Genomic DNA, 26,422 nt, shown 5'->3' on the forward strand with positions numbered 1-26,422 from the left:
TTTTCCAATATGGCGTTTATGGGTCAACAAGATTGTTATCTTGTATAAAAGTGCAGTTATAAAACTTTTTAAAAAGTATTGCGTAATAGTTCAGTAACCGAAGTATAGTTATTATCTTATTTCATCTATTATAAAAGTGACAAGTTTCATCTTCATTATTGGGAAAGTAATTGATTTAGGTTATATAAACAATTTTTTAAAACAAAACCTCTAAAAAATGTCGAAAGTTGTTTCAAACAACTAATGTGTTGATTTTTAAACAAGAACAAGAATTTAATAACAGTGGACCAATATACCATTTAACTGATGTAAGTAAAAGTAATTTTAATTGATTAATTTTCCAATTCTAAATCTGGTTTTTTTATCGTTATTTTTGTCTCACAATCAATAAAAGATTTATAATCAACTCAATTTCGTTATTTAAATCTCTTTGTTAAGTAAATTTTCAATTAATCTTAGATATATTAAGTACTGTTTTTTTCTTCAATTTTGAACCTATGAAACTCGATTATTAATAGCGAGATTTACTTCCAAATATTTTTTTTCATACTTGTTTTAAAAATAGGAAATAAAACAAATTTTCGATAGTATTCAATATTTATTACAACAACAAAAATATATGTTCTACAAAAATATAAAATATTTAATCTAAAATCCATAAACATCGTGTTCCCAAAGACATTTTGAGGGGAAAAAAATAGTAAACGTAATTTTAACACTTTTAATATAGGCCGGGCGCCAGAGCGAAAAAAGTAAGTTCATAATGCAAAGTTGTAAATGTAAATCCAAATGGGCGTCATGGGACAGCCGCCATCTTGAAAAACATGTTTTATCAAATATCTTGTGAACCGTGCATCGTTCGACAAAAATAGTGGAAATCATTTTTGTAGATGTTAATTTTTTCCACCTTTTTTTTGATACTTTTTTTTGTACTAGGTTTCTAATTATAACTTTTTACAATATTGTTTTTATTAAATATATAGTTAACGGTTCATGATAAATTAAAAATGCTGTAGAGCATGAAATTTTCTATTTCCTACAGATTTAATTTATCAAGAACTATAGCAAAAACCATATTGTAAAAAGTTTGGAGCGCTATAATTAAAAACTTTTGCGTTATATAAAAAAAAGTTTGAAATAAAAAAGATGTTTTTGAGGATGGCGCCTGACGTGGACGCCCTCTCATGACGGTCACTTGAATTTACATTCAAGTGACACTCCTGAACATATTCCAAAAATAAATCTCTGGCGCTTGGCCCCATATACAAATAGCCTAGTTTTAAAACCAGTCAAATGAATTTTTTTTGGATTTATAACTATTTACACACTGCTTTGTTATGTCGGGTCAAATCCCGAATAAAATTTATTTAAATCCCTATTGAAACATGTTCTTTCTATATCCAATTGTAGAAATAGCTTGGTAGGTTTTGGATATTAAGTAAAAAATCATGAAAATATTGGAAAATAAGAATAAAAAAATAAAGTTAATATTTCAAGAAAAGTACTGCACACTGAAGAATGGAATAGGGAAAAGTTAACCCTACATATTTGTTCAAAAATGAGATAACTCCATCATATTATTTGAAATAGCAGAAGAATGGGGCTTTTTGGATATTTGAATGTATTCCATTGACTGTCCTGCTGTCTTTACTATAGTTTGGGTGATAATTTGAGCCCAATTAGGGTTCGCAAAACCTCTAATAGTTTTTTTTAGTTTTCTGTACAATTGGACGAAATAGATTTAGTTAGTTTTGAACCTAGGCTACTTTTATGTTAACCAGAAGCAGATATTTTTTATACCATCTTATATATGCAAAAGATTCAATGAATAATACTATAAAAAGTCATAGTTGAGATTAGATGAGAGAAATTGGGGCAATAGAATACTAAAAGTTAGTCACTAGGTTAGAATATGTCTCTCAATTAAAACTGACTACAAGGACATTGTTAAAAGTTTTTTTTAGCATCATCTTCCAGTCAAGGAGAATCCGTGGGATTATTTTTATCGCAATAATTTGGGATTATAATGAATATTAAATTTTTATAAACATAATAATTTAGCACAGACTAAATTACGATAAGAAAATATCCAATTTGAAGTATAATGTATTTAATTTTTCAAAAAGCAAATAAATACAATCTTTTATATTATACACCCTGTATTAAATTCAGAACACGACAAGAAACACGAAAACATGACAGATGTTTTACATCGTTGCCACGTCTTAATTTTTTTCCGGTTATCTTAGAATATTCAAATTGAGATTAGAGTCGCATTCAATCCAACCAAAAGGTTATAAGAGTAATTGTTTCAAATATGATAATAATATACAAAATTATAAACAACATTTCAATAATTATAAATTTTATAACAAAATCTAACACATCAATAAATTTGACAACAATGAATACTTATGACATTGTTGCCAACGTTTAAAATGCAATTTTCTTTTATATACTATTTTCCTAATTTTTTTCTGTTAAAATTATTCAAATTGGACACTTCATTTAACCTCTACTAATTTCAGTTTAAATCTTGTTGAAAAATATTATTTACGTTCGTTTAGTAATAAAAAAAACTAAATTTTAAACATAATAAACATTTCAATAATTTTTTTTATATAAATTTCGCATATCAAATCTTTTTAAAAAGAATTTATATAAAATAAGGGACTAGACATATACATCCAAAATATTGTAAATTTTTAAAATAAATTCCGAGGAAAATTGGGAATTTTTTTATTATTTATTTAAATTTGAAACATATTTCTCATTATTCGAGTTTTATTATGTATGAAACCTCTATTCCAACAATCAATTATCTATGAACGTGAATTGACAGATGACAATTGACAATTTTAAAACGTTGCTGTAAAGTTATTTGATTACTATTCGCACTCTAGTAAATTAGTACTAAAAAATGATTTTCTAATGACAAATTAATTTCGAATATTCACAATAATTAATTACAAATATGCACAAATACTTAAAACTTTCAATTGGGTGAGATTTATTGCAATACGAGTATAATTCCCATTTTAGTTGTAAATGATTAATAATTGTTCATAAATTTGGAAATAATATATGAAAATTGTATTATGAAACGCATATTTCAATAATAGAGACAATTTAGAATGAATGGAACAATTTTCGAGTATTTAAATAGAATTAATATCATCTTTATATCGTCGACATAACCTCACTATTAAATGAGAGAAATGGATAAACGAGAAAACTAAGTGATGAAAATGAAACATTTATAAGTGCCTCTCTTGCCAATAGCTCTCTAAAGGACATAAAATCTACAATGTTGTTTTCTTTTAGTTGGAAGAAATATTATTCGACTGTAGATTGTCACAGAAGATTCTACAGAAATATTATAAAAACAAAAAATAAACGTGATGTAAAGTGATTAGATCAATACATAGTGAATTTGGATTACTAGAATCGATCTTCTATTCAAAGGTAAAGTCTTAGTACTCCCGAAAGACTTGGAAACATCAAGAAGAGTCTGCTGACATAAATAAAGCCCTTGTTGAGAATGTTAGCATTGATGGACTCAACGGATTGCTTCTATAACCAGCCATTACTAGTTGAAAAGTTTTGGGATCTCATTTTCGTATCAAATGATGAAAATTTGAAAGAAACTTAAAGACATCTTTCAAAAAACTAGCTGTACAAAGTGAAAATGGAAGTAAATAATTAGTGGAGAGAAGATTTATTAATTATTTGAAGGATACTATCCAGAAACTACCTATTTGTTCCAAAAAATGAATCATAAGATTTGGGAATATATATCCAGTGGAAAAGTGGTTTATCAAATATTTTGAAAGAATAAGAGGCAGAAATTATCTATATTATTCAAAAAAGTACATAGAGAAAGTGTATCAGTGAATCTGATAGTATGTAACCGGTGGGCAGAAGATTACTGCGTCTTTTGGAAGGATATGAGGCAAAAAATGTCTAGATTATTCAAAAAAGTAACTGGAGAAGGTGAATCAGGGCATCTGGGAGTAAATAACCAGTGGACAAGATATTTACCAAGTCTCTCAGCAGAAAATATTTATATTGTGAATAAAGTGGCCAAAGAAAGTGAATCAGTGGATAGGGGAGAGTGTAACCAGTGGACGAAAGAATTACAGACTTTTGGAAGGATATAAGGCAGAAAGTATCAGTAGGGTTCAAAACAGTACATGAAGAAAGTGAATCAGTGGATAAGAAATTTACTATATCTTCAAGAAGAATATGTCCTGAAGCAGAAAATATCTACTGCTGAAGAATTAGTTTCCGTATAAGACATTCGGATTTGAAAGCAAAAAGTTCCACTGAGGTCAACAAACTCAAAATCTCCTTGCAGTTTTGCCAAACAAATGGTTGAAAAAAGTCAACAAGCAAATGATGATAAAATAAAAAAATCTTTTTATCGACAATGGTACTGCTGAAAACACCAAAACTAGAAATGTTGGAAGTTATGTACTCGCTGCTAATACCATTAGTAAACTGCCACCTCTAGATGAAGATATTAAGGTAAATACAATCAATGGATTTTGCCATATTAACCTATACAGCTGAAACGAGATAAACAGGGATGAAAACCCTTAGATTAATAGCTGGATAACCCTCTGGGACAAAAAATGCGACCAGATAACAGATGTAGTCATGGAGGAAGTTAGTCTGGCAAAAAAAGGATTCAATGAGAAGCCAACTACCAAAAGATCAACAGAGGAGATGGTCCTAAACACGGTTATCAATATACCAAAATCGATACTGAAGAAATTTGTGAATAAAGAGTGAGGTCTAGAATAAGTGTGTGGTGGTTATTAACCCTGAAAGTAATAAAAAGTTGAACTAACACGAAGTCAAGGTTGATAGAAACCAAAATTACGTTCATATTATTGTTAAACATTTAAAAGTTAGTTTAGGAATTTATGTAAACAAAGGGTTAATTATTTAATTATTTACTATTAGTCTCAAATAATCAACAGAGCCCATGAAATATATATATATATATATATATATATATATATATATATATATATATATATATATATATAGATAGATAGTTATTAGTCTTATAAAATAGTTGTATACAGTGGTATATAGAAGTAGGTACGTAGAAATTGTATTTAGAGTAATTCTAAACCTGTGATCTAGAAGATGTCTTTTCCCACTCTGTATTCCTGATTGGGGTAAGTATTTATTTCCGTTAATCTTTAGAGTCTGTATAAGACGTAAGTGTTATCCTTCAATGTACCCGAGGAAGAAGAAGGTTCCACTATAGAGAAATTGTTAACCATACTTTTTAAGTGTTAAGAGGGAAACTTAACCTCGATATCAACATACTTCTAGCAATGAAATTCGGAAGAAGAGCTTGGTATACAGTAAGAAGTGATACCATTAAAAATTGCTTTAAGAAAGCTGTATTTTGTAATAATAAACAAGATACTTGGCCAGAGGTTAAGTTGGGTTGAGGTTAATGTTGAAGTTAGATCCACTAAAGTTAATGCCACAGTGGCTACAGTTAGAGAATTCATTGTAGAGGAATCATTCAGAATTGTGTCGCTGATGAGAATCATAATCAAGGTTAACATATAGTTTTAGTTCATAGTTGTGGGCGGCCGTAAAGCCGTTCAGTACATAGGCCTTCAGGTAGACCCTTCATGCCCTACTTGACGTTACCAAAGTCTGATGTCTTTTAAGAAGCCTATCAGGCGCTTTGGCTTGAACCTTTTAATGTCGTTAGGCAGGTTGTGATGCCAATGGTGTGAAGATGGCGTCTTAGACGGCAGTGTCTGGTTACAAATGATTAGGTTAAGTGAATATAAAATTGTTAAATAGTGTAAACAACCAGCATTGAGATGGTTAAATGTAAGAATAGTTTAAATGGTGACTCTATTTAAGAACCTATTCCATATAGTTTATTAGTTAAGAAATTAATGTGAAATTTCCCGCCAACGAAATTTTTTTCTTATTGGCATTGTTTTCTCGGAAAAAAATTCACTGGTGAGGAAAATTTGGTATTAATAGGTAGGTTAAGTTAATAGACTTTAATCTCTGAAGACTACAAATTGGTTATCGAAACGCGTTGGCGTAGTGGTAGTGTAAATAGTTCAATTTGAATATCACCAAAGAGAAGCTTTTGGAATCACTCTTATTAGCTAGAAATTCGAATTAGTTAGTGAGAAATGATGGTTTCTTGATGTACCATTTTTGAAACATAACCCCAGATTAAATAAATACCATAGATATATGGTTGTTTTGGTCTCGAAACGCTACCGTGACCTCTGATACTTAAATCGGTTATTTTCAGCGTTGTCTCACTATCCTGTCGTGAAATTAAATTCCAATCGATCATCGTGCGCGTGCGTTTTGCTTATGCCGTCTTTTTAAATCGGTCACCTTTTACATCTTTCTCGTAATTACGTTTCTCCGTCTTACACTAAGACATCCGTAGTATTTAATTAATGTGATTACCGTATACTAGTAGTAATTGAAGTGCGCGTGTCATAGAACGAGACTACGTCATTCGATATATGTTAGGTTATGTTCGTAACTCGTTTGTGTCATGATTTAATAACGTAATCGATAATTTCCCTCGAAATTTATTAATAAATTGATAAAACGACAGTTTAAATGGTTTTTTTGAATAAACTGAAGCTGCCTGAGGTACTAAAGAGTTTTTCTATTATTTCTTTCAAAGGTATTACTTCGGGATCGTGTTCAACGGGTTGTATGGAATCCCTTAAAGTCTTCCAATCCCTCACTTTATATATATAATGTATCATTTTGTAGGAATCGAATATTTTCGTGTAAATATTTACCAATCCCCGATAATCGTATTCTAATCCGCTGTAAGCTTCTCCGAATAAATTCAGATTTATTTCAATTGAACGCAGATATAATTGTTCGGCTTCTTTGTAACGTTTCATGTGGTAATTGTAGAGTGACGCCAAGTGTCCAACGCTGAGTCCAACCTGTACAAATATGCTCATTAAATATAATAAATATTTATATCGAATTGATTTTACCTCGTGATCATTATCGCCTAGCAACTCCTCTTTAATGGCTATAGCTTTCAGGTGCATTTTTTCGGCTTGATCGTAAAATTTCATGCTCTGGAACAACCTTCCCAAGTTACCGTAATGTTTAGCCGTTTGTACGTTTTTCTCCCCGAAAGCTTTGAACGATAAAGTCAATGCTGATTTATGTAAACTGTGGGCCTCCGTGAAATATTGATTCTGTAATGATATATTACTTCTTTCATCTAAAGCTATTTCTTCCAATATGAGTGCTTTGACTCGTTTCACCGACGCCAAAAGTAGATGATCCGATGGTAAAATTCTCTCCATTATACGTATCGATCGTTCTACGTGTTCCCTAAAATAATATTCTATGATTTATATTAACAAACTTTGGAAAAAAAATAGTAAAAGGCATGTAAGTTAAGAGTCTCATACATGATCATAAACAACACAGGCGACGCGAGAAACGACATCCAATACGGCGGAAACGACAGATGACAAATGATTGGTAGATCATAGACGACAGATGACATCCAAGATGAGGAAAATGACAGATGACAAATGATTGGTAGATAATAAACATCGCAGCACGTTCGACAAATGATATCCAAGATGGCTAAAATGATTGGTGGATCATAGACATCCCAACAGATTATATCCAAGTTGGCTAAATGTTGGGTTGGACACACACATGGTAGAAACGATAGTTGGCATTCAAGATGGCGAAAATGACAGATGATGAGTTGGACATTTCAGCACACACGATAGATTATATCAAAAATAGCGGAAATGACAGATAACAAAACAAATGACAGAAGCAGGGCCGGATTAAGATTTATAAGGCCCGGGGCGTCCTTAAGGAATTCGAAAACCCGGAAAACTTCACAAAATAATATCAATACGTTAGATTTGTGGTATCAATACATCAAAAAATACAGAATGATTTCCAAATGATGGGGCCATCTTGGACCTGGGGCCCGGGGCTATAGCCCCCCACAAGCCCCTAGCTTAATCCGGCCCTGGACAGAAGATATTCAAGATGGCGAAAATGACAGATGACAAATGATTGATAAATGGTGTGGAAATTTAAGTGAATGGATTAATTTATTAAATTATTTTTATTCGAGTAGATTTACTCTATCTCAAAACAATTCCCTTGCGAAGCCGTGCAACGTTAGAGGCGATTTTTTAGTTTTTTTCAACAGTGCTGGAACTTTAAATCTTGGATAGTCTTCAGCTGGTTAGTTCTAACCATTTAAATGACGTCATTATATATGAGTTTTTAATTTTTAAAAGGATAAAAGGCAGGAGTAGTCATATCAGGTGAGTAAGAAGGTTTAGAAGTCTCAGCAATGTTTTTTTTTGGAGCCTAAATGCGTTTACTGAAATTGATGAATGAAACAAAGATTTCCAGAATAGTTAAGGCTGGTAAGTTACCTCGCTTCATAAAACCTTCCGGAACTATATTCATTGACATAAAGCGCGTAGGCTAAATCCTCGTGTCCCAATGCCACTTTAATGTTATTTTTTTGGAAAACTTCTTTCCGGATTGTCAGGGCCTTTTCGTACACTCGTACGCTTTCCGGAATCGAATCGAAATTCAATAAATAGAATCCATAATCTAAAAGGGTGTCAGAAAAATGCGGGTGACCGTCTAATTTGTACAATTCCGAAGCCATATTGACAGCTTGCGATATTAGGAGACCTGCAGATGCAAATTTTCTTTTTACCACACAAGCTTTAGATGCTTGTCGCAAAACGTCGATTATTATTCTGAAATCAAACAAAAAATATCAAAGCAGCAATTTTTTTCAAACCATGTTATTTCTAATGATCCATCGTTTAGTTTCTTGGATTTCTATTTACGAATTTTTTTGTTCTATACTTTCGGCGTAGCAACACGTTAGTTTGGCGTTTTCGAAGTCGTAGAATCCATTTATCGACGTCTGAAATTAGCACTTTTCCATTAATTTGATCGGTGTACTTCCGGGTCGGATTTTTGAAGTAGATTTATGATCTAAACAAAATTATTTTTTTGGGGGGGTCTATTTTTAGGGAATTAGGACTTGGCTGAAGAGGGGAAATACAAATAATCGTTGTTCACAGTTTACATTTATTCAACAACAAATATCCATTTTTTGGTTAGGTTGACTTAATTGGGGGGAAAATGTATTTTTTTTTAAATGCGACGTTTTTTATAATAATTTCGTTTAAGTCATAAATCCAGAGCAAAAAAAACGCGTCAAAAGTAAACCAATTCAGTTTTTGAAAAAATTTTCACATATTAGACCTCGATAAATGGATTCTAAGATCTCGAAAACGTCAAATTAGCGAGTTCTACGGAAGTATTTCATTATTTAATAACTTACAGGAGTAATTTGAGCACAAAGTTCGTTTCTAGCCCTTGAACTAGTTTCGTGTGATTCCCAAGAACCTATTCACCACCCTATCAAAGGACTATCAAGGATTATCCATCAGTTACATATAATAAACTAAACACATCTATCAGAATGGGGTTTCTAACACTAAATTTCATAGAAATGTTCAAAATAGCGTCCATTTTGCAGTAAATTTTGAATCCCCCATAATCTAGGGTTAATGGTCATTAATAAAATAGCTACTACCAAGTAATTTAAATGGGTCGCACTGTATATAATGCGTTAATTTGCTATAGTTTTATAATAGGAAATTCGAGGTGATGTTAAATTTGATTAATCCTCTAAATCAATTTTACACCTTGGGTGGCTATATACCATCACGGATATGGAATTACATTGTTGTAGTTGCCAATTTTTGCTATCCCAATTTGGGTTTGTAATTAGAATAAAAAGATAAATAATTCATTGAAACGGTTTTTTAGACAACTAAAATCAAATATTTTGTACATACCTTTTCGGTAATTTGTCGTTTAATAATTTTAATGCTTTTATCGTCCAACTGAACGCCTGGAAATAAAAAACAACCACTCACATTGTAATATACAAACTCAAAAAATACATTAAATGTAATTAAAATTTATTTTGTTATACACCCTGTATATTGAATTCAATAAGTTATAACATTTTTATTTGTATACTAAAACATTATGTGCGCTTCCAAAATATACTGAGAAACTTTGTGCTATTACGGAACCATGATTTAGACCTAAGGTTGCTTCATATCATCTTACACAGATATATCCAGTTCAAAGTGTTCCAGAACCGAAAAATAATCATGTTTAGGGTCGTTATTTTCTATTACATTTTTTATTTACATTTATGTTCATTTTTATCTGGTTCCTAGTCATATAATAAATGATGGTAGCTAAAATTGGTTATAGGGAGTTAGTTTTTTCAATAGGCAAATTTTCTAAACAGCTTTTCCAGCAGAGTGCTTAACTGTTAAACATCATACACATTTGGAGAAAATATGTTTCATCAACTATCGGTCCAATGTAGTGATCCTCTTTTGGATTTCTTTCCTGTAACAGGAAAATTTCAGTTTTTCCTGACAGATTTGTTCTTATGGAATAACTAAGTGATTAGGGAAGCTCCTCCATTGATTCCATTTTGTTTTTCTTTGCAAATATCATTTTTCTCGACAAATTTGTTCTCATCAATTAATTAAACGATTAAGAAAGTTTCTCCAATGATCCCCTTTGGATTTTCTTTCCTGTAACTCGCAAATTTCATTTTTTCTTGACAGGGTCATCCTCATCAAGTGTTTAGTGGCATATATAATTTTTTTCCCAACATATTTATCCTATTAGAGGAGCTCCTTTAGGGATCCCCTTCTGTTTTATTTTGCAAATATCATTTTTTTCCCAATAGATTTGCCCTAACCAATTAAAAAAGTGATTTCAAAAACTCCTCTAGGATTTGGTTCAATTTTTCAAAGCATTTTGGCAATTTTTATTTTTTTTCTCAACCGGTTTGTGCTCTTTAATCAACAAAGTGGTTAGAAAAGCTCCTCCGGTGATGTCCTTTTGTTTTTATCCTTCAACTTACATATATCATTTTTTTTTCTCAACAAAATTGTCTTCATCCGTTAACTAAGTGACTAAGAAAGTTCCTTCAATGATCCCTTTTAGTTTTTTTTCCTGTAACTGACAAATTTCAAATTTTCTTGACAGATTTATCCTAATAAGTGATTAGAGAATCTCCCCAGTGATGCCTTTTTGTTTTTCTTTGCTTTACCTTGCAAATTTCATTTCTTTTATAGACAAATTTGTCCACATTAATTAAAAAAATGATTACACAAACACCTCCATGGTTTGCTGCTATTTTTCAAAGTATTTATAAAATTCAGTACTTGTTGAAGGAAATAACAGTGAATTTGGTACCTTTTGGAACAAAAAGTTTCACCTTAGAAACATTCGGTATAAATAAAAACGCAGTTTCAAGAACATAAATAGGTTTAGAATATGAAATTACTAAATAAAGTAACAAATAACAATTGTTCAAGTCTCTTACCTCGTTATATTCGCTACGAATAAAATATAAAAAAGAGAAATTTGAATAGAGACCAGCTAAATTCGGTAGAGCATCTTTTTCTTCCAATTCTTTAGTAACTTTCTGAGCAGCTTCAAAAGTAGTGCTCGCTTTTTCAAAATCACAGTATATCGTTTCAGAATAGATGCGTCTAGAAAAAATTAACATTTTCATTAGACTGACAATAGGATATTTATAAAATTATATTTTTTAACAGAAAACCATTACAAGGTTTCTGACTTGTTGTTAAATTGACTAAAATTACACGTTTTTAAGAAATCAAGTAACCTTATTAATTTTCCAAAAGCCTTCTGGTTCAACAGTCAACCAAAGAAAAAAAATGGTTTCTACACATATATGGAAATAATAATTCATATTCATAAAAATAGAAAAGAAAATATTCTAAAAAACTGATTGGGAAAGCATAAAACACAAGATTTTAAATGAAAATGATTTCCCCTTTGTTGAGGATGATTGAAATAGTTCTAACCCCATTTTTAGTACTGTTTTTAGTTATTAAAATATTAATTTTCTCATTTTACTAGAATGGAAAGTAATCTGAAATAAATCTCTAGTCAATGAGAAATTTAAGTAATTAACAAAACTATAATAAAGACTTGAAACACCCATGACACAATTTATAATGAAATTTTTTATTTTAAAAAACTTATACTTACTTGTAATAACAATCTAATAACATCCTCAGTGTAGTAATATCTCTATCCCTTTTTTTACATATGTCTTCAGTAACTGATAATACATCTCTAGCATGAGTGAAGAGACCGCCTTCGTTGAAAAACGCTCCCATCTTCAAACCAACTTCAATAAGATTCATTTCACTAAAATTACTTTGTTGACTACACTGTATAAATGTTTTGACGAGCTGTTGAGGAATATTTGTACCATGATCGATTAGAGATTGAAAACTTTTTAGAAACTTTGTCCGTTGGTGTTTAACTGATACAACTCGATTGAAAACTTCTAATTCACTAAGTTCTACAGCTAAAAGGCACAGACGTTTTCCCAGAAACATCTGAAAATGAACACAGTACGATAAAATTCTTCTTAAGTAAATCCTATTGAAAATAAATATAAATTCATATAAAATACAGGAAAAAAATTCAACTGTTGAAACTAAACAAATGATTATATAATTTTATGCTAAAAAACTATCATAGCTAGTAAAATAAAGCTGTGGGTCACAATAACTTTTTAATTTAGAAAACAGAACTAATCTATAGAAAAACCTTTAAAATTTGTTTAAAAATGCATATTGAAATGATGAAAATACATATTGACACCACCCATTCTCCATTGATATAACGTTACATAAATATTTGATTGAAATAATATAATGAAAGCTGAATATTTACCTTATAATAGAAGTCGAAAAGTACATTATTTGGTAGAGATCTGAATTCCTTTTTACAAAATTTACATGCCGATATAGAGTCTTCAACGGCGACTTCCAAACATATTTCGTATAGTTTAGATGGAGATTTCAACATTTTAAATTTTTAAAATAAATCTTCCAAAATATAATTGCAGTTTACACAACACTTCGCAAGTTTAGAAATTGATATAAAGCAGCTGACACTATATTTTGACATGTGACTTTTCATATGTCGTTTCACTATATTGAGTTATAATGGGTGTATTTTCAGTATCCTGTTGTTTTCAATTTAATGGTTGGAGGTGTTTTAACCCATTATGAAATTTTTGCCTTTTTATTGCTTAACCATGTTCTGAACGTTTGAAAAGTGATCTTGATCATGTTCACTGTCGTTATTAAAGATTTTTGTAGATCTTGTAATTCTTAAGTTGAAATTACGAACGCGCTGTTTGAAAACTCGAATAAAAATCAAATTCTGGTTTAGGATCGGCGATCAGCTGATAAAATCTATCTGATCAGGATCACAGTTTCGCAGAAGCAGTTCTATGTTCCTAATAGGAATGACAAGACAGAAACTGTCAACAAGGAGGTCAAATTCAACTTTAAAAATGGCCGCCCTGGGTAAGCAGACGCTTTTGCAGTAATTTTCTGCTTGATTTGGGAAATTATTTGGACCTTATTATTCCCAGTTTTATTGCAAAAGGACTTTAAAGAATTGGTACTTACAGAAGTGCTAAATTTCCATCCGGAAACGTGGTTTTTTTAGATTTTTTACAGTGTTGTGATTAGTGTGCAATTAGCAACTTTTTAAGTCAAGCTCTTTTCATGAGCTTTAATTTTGTCTTTATACCTTTCAGATGTCACTTGATTATCACTTTGCAACCTTGAAAAGTACTCACTCATGTTTGATAAACTTAAATGCAACAGTGAAATTAATCTCTAAAAAAACTAAGTGTTTTAAATTCTAAGAGTCGTTTGAATGCTTATTTGCAGACTGACTTAAATTACAAAAATATTTAGTTTTAGCTGTATTAATGCCAATTAACGATATCTAAAAATTTTCTATGAAGTCCTCTTAAGATAATAATAGAAAAAAAAACAAGGTTACGAGAAAATCGATTGTCTACCCCACAGCCGGCATTTTGACATAAATCAGCTGCTTTCTTGGATTGCTTAATAATTTTCGTGCAATATTCTTTCCTGATTTGTTAATTTAATTTAAAAATTAACTTTACAGAAAACTCAACGTAACTGCATTTGTTGATCGAATACAGGATAATTTGTATTTGTCTATGAACTTATATTATGCTATTTGAAAACGCCTTCTCTTTCAGTTTTTTTCTGTTTTATTAATTTAATCACTTCGCCATTCACTCCCCATGTTTTATTATGTATTAAATCACATTTAATTTCACCATACAATCAAAAAATTTACATTAATTGAACCAAAGTTAAAGAAAGTTGTGGTTATTTTATTGGGGAGATAGGGACATTTTTATGTCGTTGAAGGTTTATTTTAGAAATGGCCCTGATATAGATAAATATTCCTCTGCGGGGCTATTTTAGGGATGGTTTATTGTGGCTATATCGCATGAAGAATGTAATAAGGAATTTGAGAAGAACCAAACAGTTTTCAGAATGTTTTGAGCAGGCAATTACAGCTCTATTATTCTCATCTAGATAACGAGCATTTGTACCAGTTATAGTTGATAGAGGGTCAATTTAAGTCCTTCTTAGGACTGATTTTATGAAACCAGCAAGTATAGGAATATGTGGAGCTGTAATGAGGTTGCAACAATTAATTAATGGTTGTCTACACAATAAGTTAGGTTTCTAGATAGGATTGTAAACCGAACACAAAATATTAGATTTGTTACGACTTTAAAATATAATATAGTGTTTGAGTTTAGCAATAACATAATTTTTATGTGATACAACATTTGCAAATTAAAATTAGCGTCCCACTAGTACAGTCCCTGACTGTAGGTTCCTTGTAGGTTGTTGAAAAAAAATCGTATGTACATAAAATACTATTTATTTATGTAACAATTCATTTTTACCTAACACGAGGTTTGAACAAAATTAATAATCAAAAAAAGAAATCTATGGTTAAAATGCTAACATTTTAATACTATTTACGATAGTATTATTCAATTTTGGTTTTTACTATTTGATAGTATTATTCAATTTTGGTTTTGATTTCTGAAAAACGCGTTCTTTCTTCAGAATCGTCTTCGATTTGTAATACTTCAGTTTCGGGGGCAAGTAATTGATGTAAAGTTACGACAATTATGGTTAGAGTAAGTATGTAATTCAATCTGTATATTGATATTGTAGAAAATACCAATGTACATAACATCATGATTAATAAGAATTTTTCTAGCTGCTCCGTATATTTTCTGTAAAATAATATTTATTCAAATAAAATGTACACATGAAATTTGTAAAATTAATATAACCTATACCTGTTAGTCCTGGGCAAGTCACACTGCCATAACATCAGCGCAGAGATACTAAGAGCCAGCCCCGGTATAAAGGAATCATCAGTTTCCAGTACTGAACTATACCTAAATTAAAAATTTTAATAAACAATTAAAATCTTCTTATTAACGTCATAAGTCGACTTTTTAATATATTATTATATTATTATTTTTAATATATTATTACGAATCCGTCTCCGCAATGGAGCTGGTTCTGCCTAGATATATTCGAATTCTAAAATTTGGCAGAAGCGCCTTTGATGTGATATAAGTTTTTGTTATAGTATGCGGTTTATTTATATTGTTTCTTTTGATACTTATTTGGTTTGTTTTTCTATTTTCCAGAAGTTTTGAGAATTCTTTTGGGAAATATATAAGGAGTTTATGTAACGTTGTTGAGTTTAGTTTATAATAAATAGTCGTAGTGAAACGAAATAAGAAGAATTTAAATAAATTAGTTAAGTGTAGTGTAAGGTTTTCAATAAATTATTAACGTATGAGGCAGTGTCTATCAAATCACCCCACGAAAAGAAATCTTATAAATAAGAAAAACAATATAATGTCAAAGTTGTAAACATTTTCATTGCGACCTTTGGGTATACAGAAGGGCCTTCGATTATTCACGGGATCTTTCCCCTAAGATTCTCCACTGAATTTATACTTCAATGGTTAAAACCCATCTCACGTATGGCGCCATATTGTGGTAGCCAACGAATCCCGTGACTCAGTATCAAAATGTCTATGCCCAAGGGCTCAACTAGGGCCCTACTGGATCTTCCATCTTTGAAGCCATTAGGACAGCTTATAAGCTGAACTGGTCATTCAAAAATCGGGGGAAAACCGCGGTGGAATGTCCAATACATTTTGATGGGGCCAATACTAGGGTTCTACTGGATCCTCCAACTTTGGATCTAAAGATACAACAACTGAATGATCTAATGGCCATATAAAGTAAGAGTTTGTTGAATGGATTATTGAGCATCGACAAATGGATGCAGATTGTTTCGTGCGAAATCGCTCTAAGCGACGAGCACGTTTCCACCTTGATAGGTTAGTTAAGCGTTAAAATTACCGCTTTTGGATTGTCGAAAAACCAATGCATCCACATTGTGTCACCGTTTGGTGTGCATTTTGGGCTAAAGACCATCCTTATTTCATTATGAACTGGTTCAATTACGGTTTTGGTGATCAGAATTGGCCCCCATAGATCGTGTCATTTGGAATCATTTATGGGGTCACATTTATGCAGAAAGTGAATGTGCATGTGTGCAAAGCCTCGAAGGCCATTTATCTGATGCATTGCTTCAATTTTGGAACACCCGTTAGTAATAAACTATTATTATTGGTATTTACTTGAAATTATGTGCCCATGTCAAAACAGCTGGTAGATTAATGGCAGTCACTATACACCACAAAAAGAACAAACTCGAATGGAAATAAATCGCGTGGTAAGCGGTGGAAAGTTCGGAATTTTCCTTTAAAGGTGTCGGATCTGCTCCAATCTTCTCATCATCACCTTCAGCCGATATATCATTAGTAGTTTCTACAATTTTGGTATCGGTTGATTGTAACAGTGGATCAATATTTTTTTCTCCACTACCATCCTCAGTTTTATTTGAATTGATTGATCCATCCCCAGTTTCATGCTCAAGATTTTCATCTTCATATTTTTCCGATTCAGAGCCAACTTGAATACCAAGGGTTGTGTTAGTTTCCGTTTGTTCATCTACTAGATCCTTATTTGGAGTTAAATCTTGATCCTTTTGTGGTTTTTCCATTTCCTTTTGTGTATTTTCCATTTGTTTAGATTCATCAGTAGTAACTGACATAATTTCTTTTGAAGATGGACTCTTACTGAAGTACCGTTTGCATTTCTTGATAAATTTTTTGGTTATGTACCAAACTACTTCTTCTACGAAATTTTGAGACATTTGTGTTAACTAAAAATAAAAAAAGAAGTTGCCGGAACAAAAATTCTTGAGAAATAATTAATACTGACCCTTAAGAAGTAAAATACGGTTCCTAAACAGAGTGCCAATCCCCCGCAAGTGGTTAACGATAAAGATATTAAACTGAGAGCTACAATTACTGGTATTTTGTGTAAATAACTCATCAAGTAGTTCGACCAAACCACATTGAAACTAACTGTTCGAGCAAGTAACCTACAAAATGAAATATTTCCAACGTAACCTAACATAAAATCATATTTGATAGTTTACTTTAGAAATATTTTGTGCACTGTTGATTCCATAGCGATAAGAGAAACGCTGAATACTGCAACCAATATCCAAAAGAGTCCGATACCGCAAACGAATAATACCAAAGGCATCAATATGAAATCTAAGCCGTCGTTTTCTAATGTTTGATAGTCCGGTTTAAGTATAAAATCTGGTAGATATCTGGAACTTGAAAACGGATCTTTTATCAATTGAAAATCGCTAATCGTAACTGTATTTACCTTAATATGAGTGATATGACGAATCCGAACATGGCGTAATAAGGTTTGGCGCCCTCTTGAATGGCTACGAATAATATCGAACAATGTCCTTTCTCTAAATTTATTAATTGATATCTAAGGGTTATCAGTGATACGGCGGCTATTTGGGATATCAATAAAGGTGAATGTGTCCTAGCTAGTTGTCCTAATACACCTAACGGAGAAGACTGTATACTAAAATTTATAAATAAATAAATATATTTGAGATTTGAATTACGCGCCATGTTTGACAGTCATAACGTCACATGATTTTGACGTGACAGATCGTAATCTGACAGTTAGTGGTCGAAAACAAAGCACAAAGCGTCCTGATTGTCAAAAATTATTATCAAAATGGTGCTACCATTATATATGTTTTAAAAAGTCCGAACTAGACAGTAAATGATGAAAATCTAAACTATTTACGTTTCGCCGACGGAATTGTGCCGATCTCTGACTGACTAGGTGAGGTAAATATAATGATTACAGAATAAAGTACAGGTTTTAAAAAAGTAGGTTTTAACAAAAGGCGCGATATTTGAATTGCGCGCCATGTTTGACAGTCATAACGTCACATGATTTTGACGTGACAGATCGTAATTTGACAGTTAGTAAACTTAAAAGTCTACACACACGTAAAGAAATATTTTGTTATTTACCTTATTTTATAAGTACAAGATGGATCCAAAATTAATTTTATTACTGCTGTTTGATTTTCTACATTAGGTTTCGAGCTATGAAGTCTGATGTTAACCGGTTTTTTCATGGTATTTCTAAAAATAATTAACATAAAAATAACATTTTATTTATCTACGGTATCTTCTGATAGAAAATTCAATTTGATATAATAAATAAATAATAACCAAAACATGTCAGACTATATGAACGAATATTATAGTGTTTTATTTTTAGGTTAGGTTTACTTCGGTTTAGGTTTTATAAAACGTACTGCTGATTCGTTTAATACATAAATTCAGTTACGAACCGGAAGTCTACCAACATAATTTTTGGTAAAACCGTAAGTATTCATTTCCGACATCTGAGATCTCGATAAATGGATTTTGCGATCATGAAAACGCCAAATTAGTATTTCCATCTATAACTATCGATGTTAGTATCGATTTTAATCGATTACGTAAGTATCGATAACCATTACTTTGACATAACCCAATATTTGTTGACGTAGATAACCGCAAAGAGAACTGTCAATAAGTTTTAGCGGTAATTTTAGAATCTCTTATAATTTCGTTGTAAAAATTTTTTATAAAATTATTTTCGAGTTTATACGAGGTCTATATATAAAATATCGAATTTAAAAAAATAAATAACAACTTTGTTGATAAAAATTTACCTAAACCGGGAAGATATTTACCTATAACTATCGATGTTTCCAGATATAGTATCGATTTAAATCGATTACGTAAGTATCGATAACAATTACTTTGACATAATATAAGATTTGTTGACGTAGATAACCGCTACGAAAATTGCCAATGAGTTTTGGCGGTAATTTTGAAAACTATTCCTATTAATTTCAAAATTGGTGATATTTCTTTATAAAATTATTATTTTCGAATTTATACGGGGTCTATATGTAAAATAATGAATTTAAAAAATCAATTTATATTTCTATTAATTAAAAATTCGATAAAATATTAAAAATCGAAAAAAATGTTTTATACTTTTCCCTATTAAGAAAATTATCATAATGAAAATTAAATATCTAGTTCATTTTTTAAATTATAGGGTGTCCAAAAATATTTATTCACAAATAATAAAAATCAAAAACAATAAAAAATTGAATAAAACAATAAAATTTAAACGAAAATCGATACTCACGTAATGAAACCATTGTAATTTTCGTTACTCCACGGAACTGTCAAAGTGACAGATGCGTGATGTTCACTTTTAGAACATTCCAACGGTTCCACGGTTAATTTATAAAACTGCATAATTTTACTAAGATGCGGTAAAGACAATTCGTAATAAATCGCTTTCTCCGCAGTCCTTTCTAATATAACTCGATTGGTTAACGAAAACCAATTGGGTAGATTAACGGTGATGGATCTTTGATCCGAACCGTGAATATCCACATGATAGTATACCTAAAAACAAAAATTAAATATTAATACAATATGTAATCTGGTCCTTCGAGCCGGGTTTACATCCGGCTCGAATTTAGTGGTAGGAAACAGTTTTTTCAGTGTAATTATCACCCAAAACGCTTGTATATAGTAAGAATGAGACACACCGCAGCTACTTCATACTACACTTACCGGTTCATCGGTAGGTAGAGCTTTAAAAACAATATGAGTTAAATCTTTACGGTATTTCTTCAATTTCGACATATTTATACGAAAAAATCTTCTTTTTAATTTAGTTGACGGGGCTATTTCGGATAAATGACTCAAATGAAACCCTTCTTTGCTAAAATATAAATATACAGAACGTCCTACTACATTTTAACGGTAAAATAAAAGTTTAAATAAGAAATTAGATTGACTATTAATTATTAAACCTGCTACTTACCATATACGACTGGATTCTTTGAAAAAATATGCGTTGCAAACAAACACCCAATCGGTAACTTCCGAATTAACGGCCAAAATGTTCAATATTTCGTAACCAGTGACATCAGATAACGCTATCATGTAGGAATACGGTTCACCGACACCGTTAGAATGTTCTAGACTGTATCCTCTTCTTATGCTTTCCATCCAACGTCCTTTCGTATTCATCTGAACCAACTTTGAATAGTTTTCTCGGTTTCTAATTTTGGTACCGCTATGCTGAAAACAATCCATCCAATAAATCGAAAAGATCACCTACCTTCTTGCGAGGAAACGTGCTTGGATTCAATCCATACCAAAAAAATGAGAAAAAGACGGTTCCCAACAACTACCGTTCGATTGCTTCAGTTCCAGCCATGGAGGTCATGGAAAAAGTCGTTAGCCAGCAAATCTTGAGTCTGTAAACATCATCAACGACCCATGCCCATCATAATGATTAGACATTCACCAGTGGCCTGCATGCTTGTTGATCCAGCCTGCAGATCTTCGAATTGTACCTTTAGAACTAAAGTTGGAAGACCAAGTAGGGCCCTAGGGCCACATGATGGCCCCTTATATGAGAAGAGGTTCGACCATTGATGTATAAATCCAGTAGAGGATCTCAGGTGAAAGACCTAATGTAAAACTGAAGACCCTCTGTATGCCCAGAGTGTATTTTGGAGGGTGCTCCTAGTTGTGATAGCATTGCCCTTATCCATCTTATGAGACAGAGTTGTCGAATGCCCCTTCAATACCATTCCGACTTTTCCTGAGCTTAATGCGCTCTCTAAATTCCTCATCAGATGGTACAGAGCCAAGACTGTGGATTCCACTATTAAGTAAAAGTTCAGTTTCTGGTAGACCAAGTTAGTACCAATTCGCCCCCTTCAAAATGAACATTTTACCACTAGTAAATTCAAATGTGGTAGCATTAATAAATTTTAAACCCCTTCACACAAATTAAATCATCTTCTTTGTATAATTTCTACTAATAGATCAAAATTAGAAAAAAACTTACCTGAACAAGATGATGTTTGAAGACCATATTTCTAAAAGTAACATTCTTCGATATTTGATGAGTTTCTCTATCAACACTATCAAATAGAGCCCTATTTAGAGCCAAAACTACCTGTTTGCACCATAAAATTTGAACGTGGTTACTTCCAGTCCAAGATATCGGAATATTTGTCGCCTTAAATACCACGAAACATTAAAACAACCCTTAAATACATAAGTTTTTAATCAACTTACAGTTACTTGCAAAATTCCATCATTTTTCTTTTGAGTCATAAATGGATTGACTATTAGATCTCGATATCCTCCAGAGACACTAATTACAGTCGTATTTTCCAAATTCTCAAATGCGTCGTCATAAAATTGATTCATATGAAAATCCAAATTCAGTAGAGGTCTATTTAAAGGGGAAGCTAAAGTTATAAGAATTGGTATCAATCCTGAATGTTGTAATTCGGATATTAACCTCATAGCAATAATTCCACCTGAAAATTCTCAAAATAAATATTTATAGTGTGAATTAGTGTAAACTAACCCATAGAATGTCCAATTACAACAACTGTTTCAGGTGGATGTTGTTGGTTTCCATATAATTCCAAAATTCGAAGTAACGAAGCTTTTATATATTGTAATTGATCAAAAAGTAAAGGACCATACAAACCACTATATTCTTCATTCAAATCCACAGTGAAATAATCAAAATGGAAAGAAGTTTTTGAATTTAACCATTTTCTTAAAGCAATAGAAGATAAGGACCTAACTATAATAAACAGTAAATTTATTATTAATTAAAATTTGAATCCAGAAATTTTACCTTGTTTATGAGATCCTGCATTTCCCGGTATAAAAAGCACGGGAATACCATCAAAGTACATATTACGTGCTTTTTCGGTAAGCCGACCCTCGCTATAGGCATACAAACCATATTTTTTAAATTCACTATCGGCTTTATTTGAAATTTTCTAAAACAAACTAATGTGTTAACTAAAAATAAATATTTTCTTAAAATAAACACTTATTACGTGTGTTTTCCGCAAATAAAAACTTATTCAAACTTACGACATATTGAGGATATTCGAACATATAAGTCATTTCACACTTATCTTCTTCATATTCGGTTAAAAATTTTAATAGACCTAAAATATAAGCGAAAGCTAATAATAAAGAAAATATTATAAACGGGTTGATATTTTTCATTTTAAATATTTGACATTTTAAACTTCAGCTGATTTCTATAATATCTGTCACAACTTTAGAAATCATATCACCCACGCGACTTTAATATCAAATCAAATAAATCGATAGTATCGATAATAATCAATAATATATCTATATCATTAAGCGTGAAAACCTGGTTTCTTGAAATTTTTCTTATAACAAATATAATGATCAGTTTGTTTCTTGAAAATTTAAAAGAAAAAACGGAGAGAAATATTAATAAAAAATCCGACTGGTTGTACATCGAAGATAGAAATTAAATACAAATATCTTTATTTTTACTTAATAAATGTTATTAGACATTTTTAATGTGTTGTATTTATAAATATGAAAAACAAATATTATTTATTATCGCTATGCTAATTATATCGAGTATCGTAAAAATTATCGGTACTTAAATAATATCGATAGCTTTCGATTGGTATTTAAAATATCTTGTTTAATATGTAGATCTGTGATAGCAAAACAACGTAGACAACATTCAATACATTTCATATTTCCACCACATTTAAATTCTTTTTCGAAACAATTAAAATTGGTTAAGCTTATCAGATCTCTGAATAAACATGTAAATTTAGATATGATTAAATTTAATTAAAATTATTCAACTGCTGACAGTGACTATGACCAAAATAATATTAAGAAAATACGGAATTCACTAACGATGTTCGATGAAAGCTAGTATCACAAAATAGAGAAAGATATAATAACACGTAATAGGCAGTGAATATGTTAGGATAAAGATATTCACTGGATATTTTTTGATAAGATATTTACTCGCTTTAGGAAAGATAGTATTTCTACTATCTTATGTGATTTATTAATAGCAGTGCTTTTTATGTCACCCCACACTTGCACAGTTTTTAAATTGTCGTTCATAACCTCACAATCTTGTATTTGTAATTGAAAATGTTTATGTTTGGAAATGCACCAGTTTTAAAATATTCCTTTTCATATACTGTTTAATTATAAATATTTCCACATAAAATGGATAATATTAAAGTAGGCGATATGGTATGGGCCAAAATGATTGGGTTTCCACCGTGGCCGTGTGTTGTTGTGAAAAGTATACCAAATATTCCAAAACCATCAAACGATCCTACTAAAAAATATTTTTGGGTATATTTTTTCGGTACAAATAATTATGCTTGGATACCAAAGAAAAGGATAAGTCTATTCGAAGAAAACAGACATAAATTCACACAACCTCAAAGAAATATTTTATTTGAGGAAGCAGTAGAAGAAGCTGAAAATCACTACAGACTGAAAAAGAACAATCCAAAGTATAAAATAGTTGTTCAAAAACAGTGTAACTCAAAACTGTTTAATAAAAAGACTAAAAATGGTAATATTAAACAGAAAAAAATCAAGACAGCAAATTCTCACATGAAGCATAATATTTTATTACGTAATGTAGAGGTGAATACACATAACTTGATGACTTCACAATTAGTATTTGGTGTTTTGGGAGCTGGTAAATATTCAATTCTTACTTATATATGATGAATTTCAAAGCTAGAATATGATCGATTTTGATATTTATATCTTAAAGAACATATATACATGCATATATATATATATATATATATATATATATATATATATATATATATATATGCAAAATTTTGCCATGCCATTATCTATAACAATGTCGTCTCATAATTGTCATCTGTTTGGTTCCATTCTTTTTTTTGAATATTCTAATATTCTAAAGATGTGAAGTGGAAGAATGACACTTTGGCCCGCAACAACTCAATTGGATTGAAGTCAGGCGACTGTGACGGCTAAATCATTATTTTCAGTACATTCTTCTTCTCCAATTCTTTCAAATACTTTTTGCACAGCTTAGAGAGATGCTTAAAATCGTTGTCATGTCACCAATTTTTGGACTTTTTTGATGTTTTCTGGAGTAACTACCTCAATTGGATGACAGGAGCGTTCACCATTGTATGTGTCTGTACGACGACGTTTAAATTCAGAAAACTAATAACAAAAGATTCTTTTCGATGGAGCAGAGCCCTGATAACACTTTTAAATCCAGATTGTACAGTATTTCTTTTCATCAAGAAACAATCATAAATTAACACACGGAATTGTTATTAAAATAACAATTAAATGACTGGCACTTTTTTCTGACCAACGTTATGAAATTTTACAGTTTTTTGAAAGCGGATACTTCATAAACGTCATATGGATTTGACAATGGCAGTGCCATCTGTGAGTTAGTCACATGACTTATTGAGTGATGTTATATTACATATACTGTTAAATTGTTTTTTTTTCTTTAAAGTAAACGAGGTATATTTTCGACAGGAATTATCGGTCGAGAAATAATAAAAAATCTAGTTAGATCAGGTCATATGGTAAATATATGGAACAGAACGTCAAGTAAATGCGATATTATAATAAACGAATTGGGAAAGCAGTACAAGAAAACCGTAAGAAGTTACTTTAGTCCTCGATCTTTATTAGAAAAATCTGATATAGTATTTGTTTGTTTATCCAATCAAGAAGTTGTAAGAAACATTTTGCATAATAGTTTTGGTATAAACGATCATTCCGATTCCGTTCTACTCAACAAACGTAAGTTGATTTTCTACATAATTCCATTTTATAATTTATTCCTGTCACAGGTATAATTCTAATGACAACAGTTGGTCCGGAGGCTTCCAAAGACTTGAACGCCGTAATTGAAAAGAAAGGGGGCAAATATCTAGAAGCCCAAATACAAGGAAGTAAGACCGAAGCTCTAGAAGGAAATCTTTTGATCCTTGCAGCCGGTGATAAAGAGATTTTTCTCGAATGTCAATCTTGTTTTAAATCAATCGGGAAAACTGCAATGTTTTTAGGAGAAGTTGGGTAAGTAACTTTTGATTTTCTTTCATCTCTTCTCTTATTGTTATTGTCATTGTTTGATTTTCTTTTATCTCTTCTTTTTTCTGTTACTTTTATTGTTTGTTCCATTTTCTCATTTTGTCTGTTCTCTTTTAGTCACATTTATTTCATTTTCTTCCATGTAATTCTTCCTGTTGCTTTTTTTGTTTGATTTTAGTCCTTCTATCTCTTCTTTCTGTTACTTTTATTTCATTTTCTTCCTGTTACATTGCCAGTTTGTTCGATTTTCCTATTTTAAACTCTCCTTTATGTAACTTTTATTGGCCCATGATAGTGTTTCAATTTATTTTCTGTTACTTTTATTTGATTTCCTTCGTTTTTTTCTGTTATTTTTGTTGGATTTTCTCCCTTAAAACTTTTATTTTACTTTATTTTTCATTCTGTTACTTATATTTAATTTTCTTTTCTATAACTATCAATGATTCTTCCACTTTAGGTACGCATCAAAACTGAATTTGATACTTCAGTTGATCAAAGGAGTTAGTTTGGCGGCTCTATCAGAAGCCTTGGCTTTAGTCGATCGCTGCGGTTTGAGCATTAGAGGTTTTTTGGATGTCTTCACCACCTGCCCTTTGTACAGTCCTTATTTAAGTAGCAAAGCTGATAAAATAATTGTTAACGATTACACCAACGTCGATCAGTCTTTGAAAAATTTCCAACGAGATTTAAAATTAGGATTAGAGTTATCGAACAATGCGACCCAGTCGATGTTCCTTTCGAGTATCGCCAACGAAATGTTCAAACATTGCAAAAGATTGGAATATTCGGATAGAGACGCTGCCGTCGTTTTTATGAGGAATAAACATTAAACACTTTTCTAGTTTCGACAGAATTAATTTTATTTTGACATTTAAACTATTGATAAGAATAAAAGTTTGGTTTTTTTTATATTACCCAAGTTTTTCA

General features: G+C 31.1%; 3 protein-coding genes and 1 long non-coding RNA gene across 5 annotated transcripts; 2 read left to right on the plus strand and 2 right to left on the minus strand.

Annotated features, from left to right (window-relative positions):
- The first annotated feature begins 27 nt into the window (after positions 1-27).
- On the plus strand, positions 28-2,151 carry LOC130449328 (uncharacterized). Its single transcript, XR_008910432.1, has 2 exons — positions 28-308; positions 1,411-2,151. It is a non-coding gene; the product is annotated as an uncharacterized LOC130449328 (long non-coding RNA).
- Positions 2,152-5,045: 2,894 nt separating this feature from the next.
- LOC130449327 (amyloid protein-binding protein 2) lies at positions 5,046-14,061 on the minus strand. The gene is made up of 7 exons (XM_056787079.1): positions 12,865-14,061; positions 12,169-12,524; positions 11,474-11,642; positions 9,912-9,967; positions 8,460-8,795; positions 7,029-7,377; positions 5,046-6,974 (listed from the first exon to the last, which is right to left on the minus strand). The coding sequence occupies exons 1-7, from the start codon at positions 12,997-12,999 to the stop codon at positions 6,630-6,632; spliced, it is 1,746 nt and encodes a 581-aa protein (XP_056643057.1). The 5' UTR covers positions 13,000-14,061; the 3' UTR covers positions 5,046-6,629.
- Positions 14,062-14,888: 827 nt separating this feature from the next.
- On the minus strand, positions 14,889-22,666 carry LOC130449326 (GPI inositol-deacylase). Of its 2 annotated transcripts, none has more exons than XM_056787077.1 (15): positions 22,463-22,666; positions 22,218-22,365; positions 21,939-22,163; positions 21,641-21,888; positions 21,408-21,581; positions 20,370-20,629; positions 20,117-20,267; positions 19,680-19,945; positions 18,500-18,613; positions 17,823-18,035; positions 17,584-17,769; positions 17,364-17,526; positions 16,718-17,304; positions 15,350-15,451; positions 14,889-15,283 (listed from the first exon to the last, which is right to left on the minus strand). In XM_056787077.1, exons 1-15 carry the CDS (start codon positions 22,598-22,600, stop codon positions 15,064-15,066), a joined length of 3,195 nt encoding a protein of 1,064 aa, XP_056643055.1. In that variant the 5' UTR covers positions 22,601-22,666; the 3' UTR covers positions 14,889-15,063. The 2 variants fall into 2 exon arrangements, with proteins under 2 accessions (XP_056643055.1, XP_056643056.1); XM_056787078.1 differs by having other exon boundaries at positions 14,909-15,283; positions 22,218-22,375; positions 22,463-22,592.
- A 593-nt stretch (positions 22,667-23,259) lies between these two features.
- LOC130449703 (cytokine-like nuclear factor N-PAC) lies at positions 23,260-26,409 on the plus strand. Its single transcript, XM_056787669.1, has 4 exons — positions 23,260-24,095; positions 24,935-25,204; positions 25,255-25,480; positions 25,953-26,409. Exons 1-4 carry the CDS (start codon positions 23,609-23,611, stop codon positions 26,323-26,325), a joined length of 1,356 nt encoding a protein of 451 aa, XP_056643647.1. The 5' UTR covers positions 23,260-23,608; the 3' UTR covers positions 26,326-26,409.
- The last annotated feature ends 13 nt before the right edge of the window (positions 26,410-26,422 follow it).

The sequence above is a fragment of the Diorhabda sublineata genome, chromosome 10 (genome assembly GCF_026230105.1).
Source record: "Diorhabda sublineata isolate icDioSubl1.1 chromosome 10, icDioSubl1.1, whole genome shotgun sequence".
Classification (NCBI taxonomy): Eukaryota; Metazoa; Arthropoda; class Insecta; order Coleoptera; family Chrysomelidae; genus Diorhabda; species Diorhabda sublineata.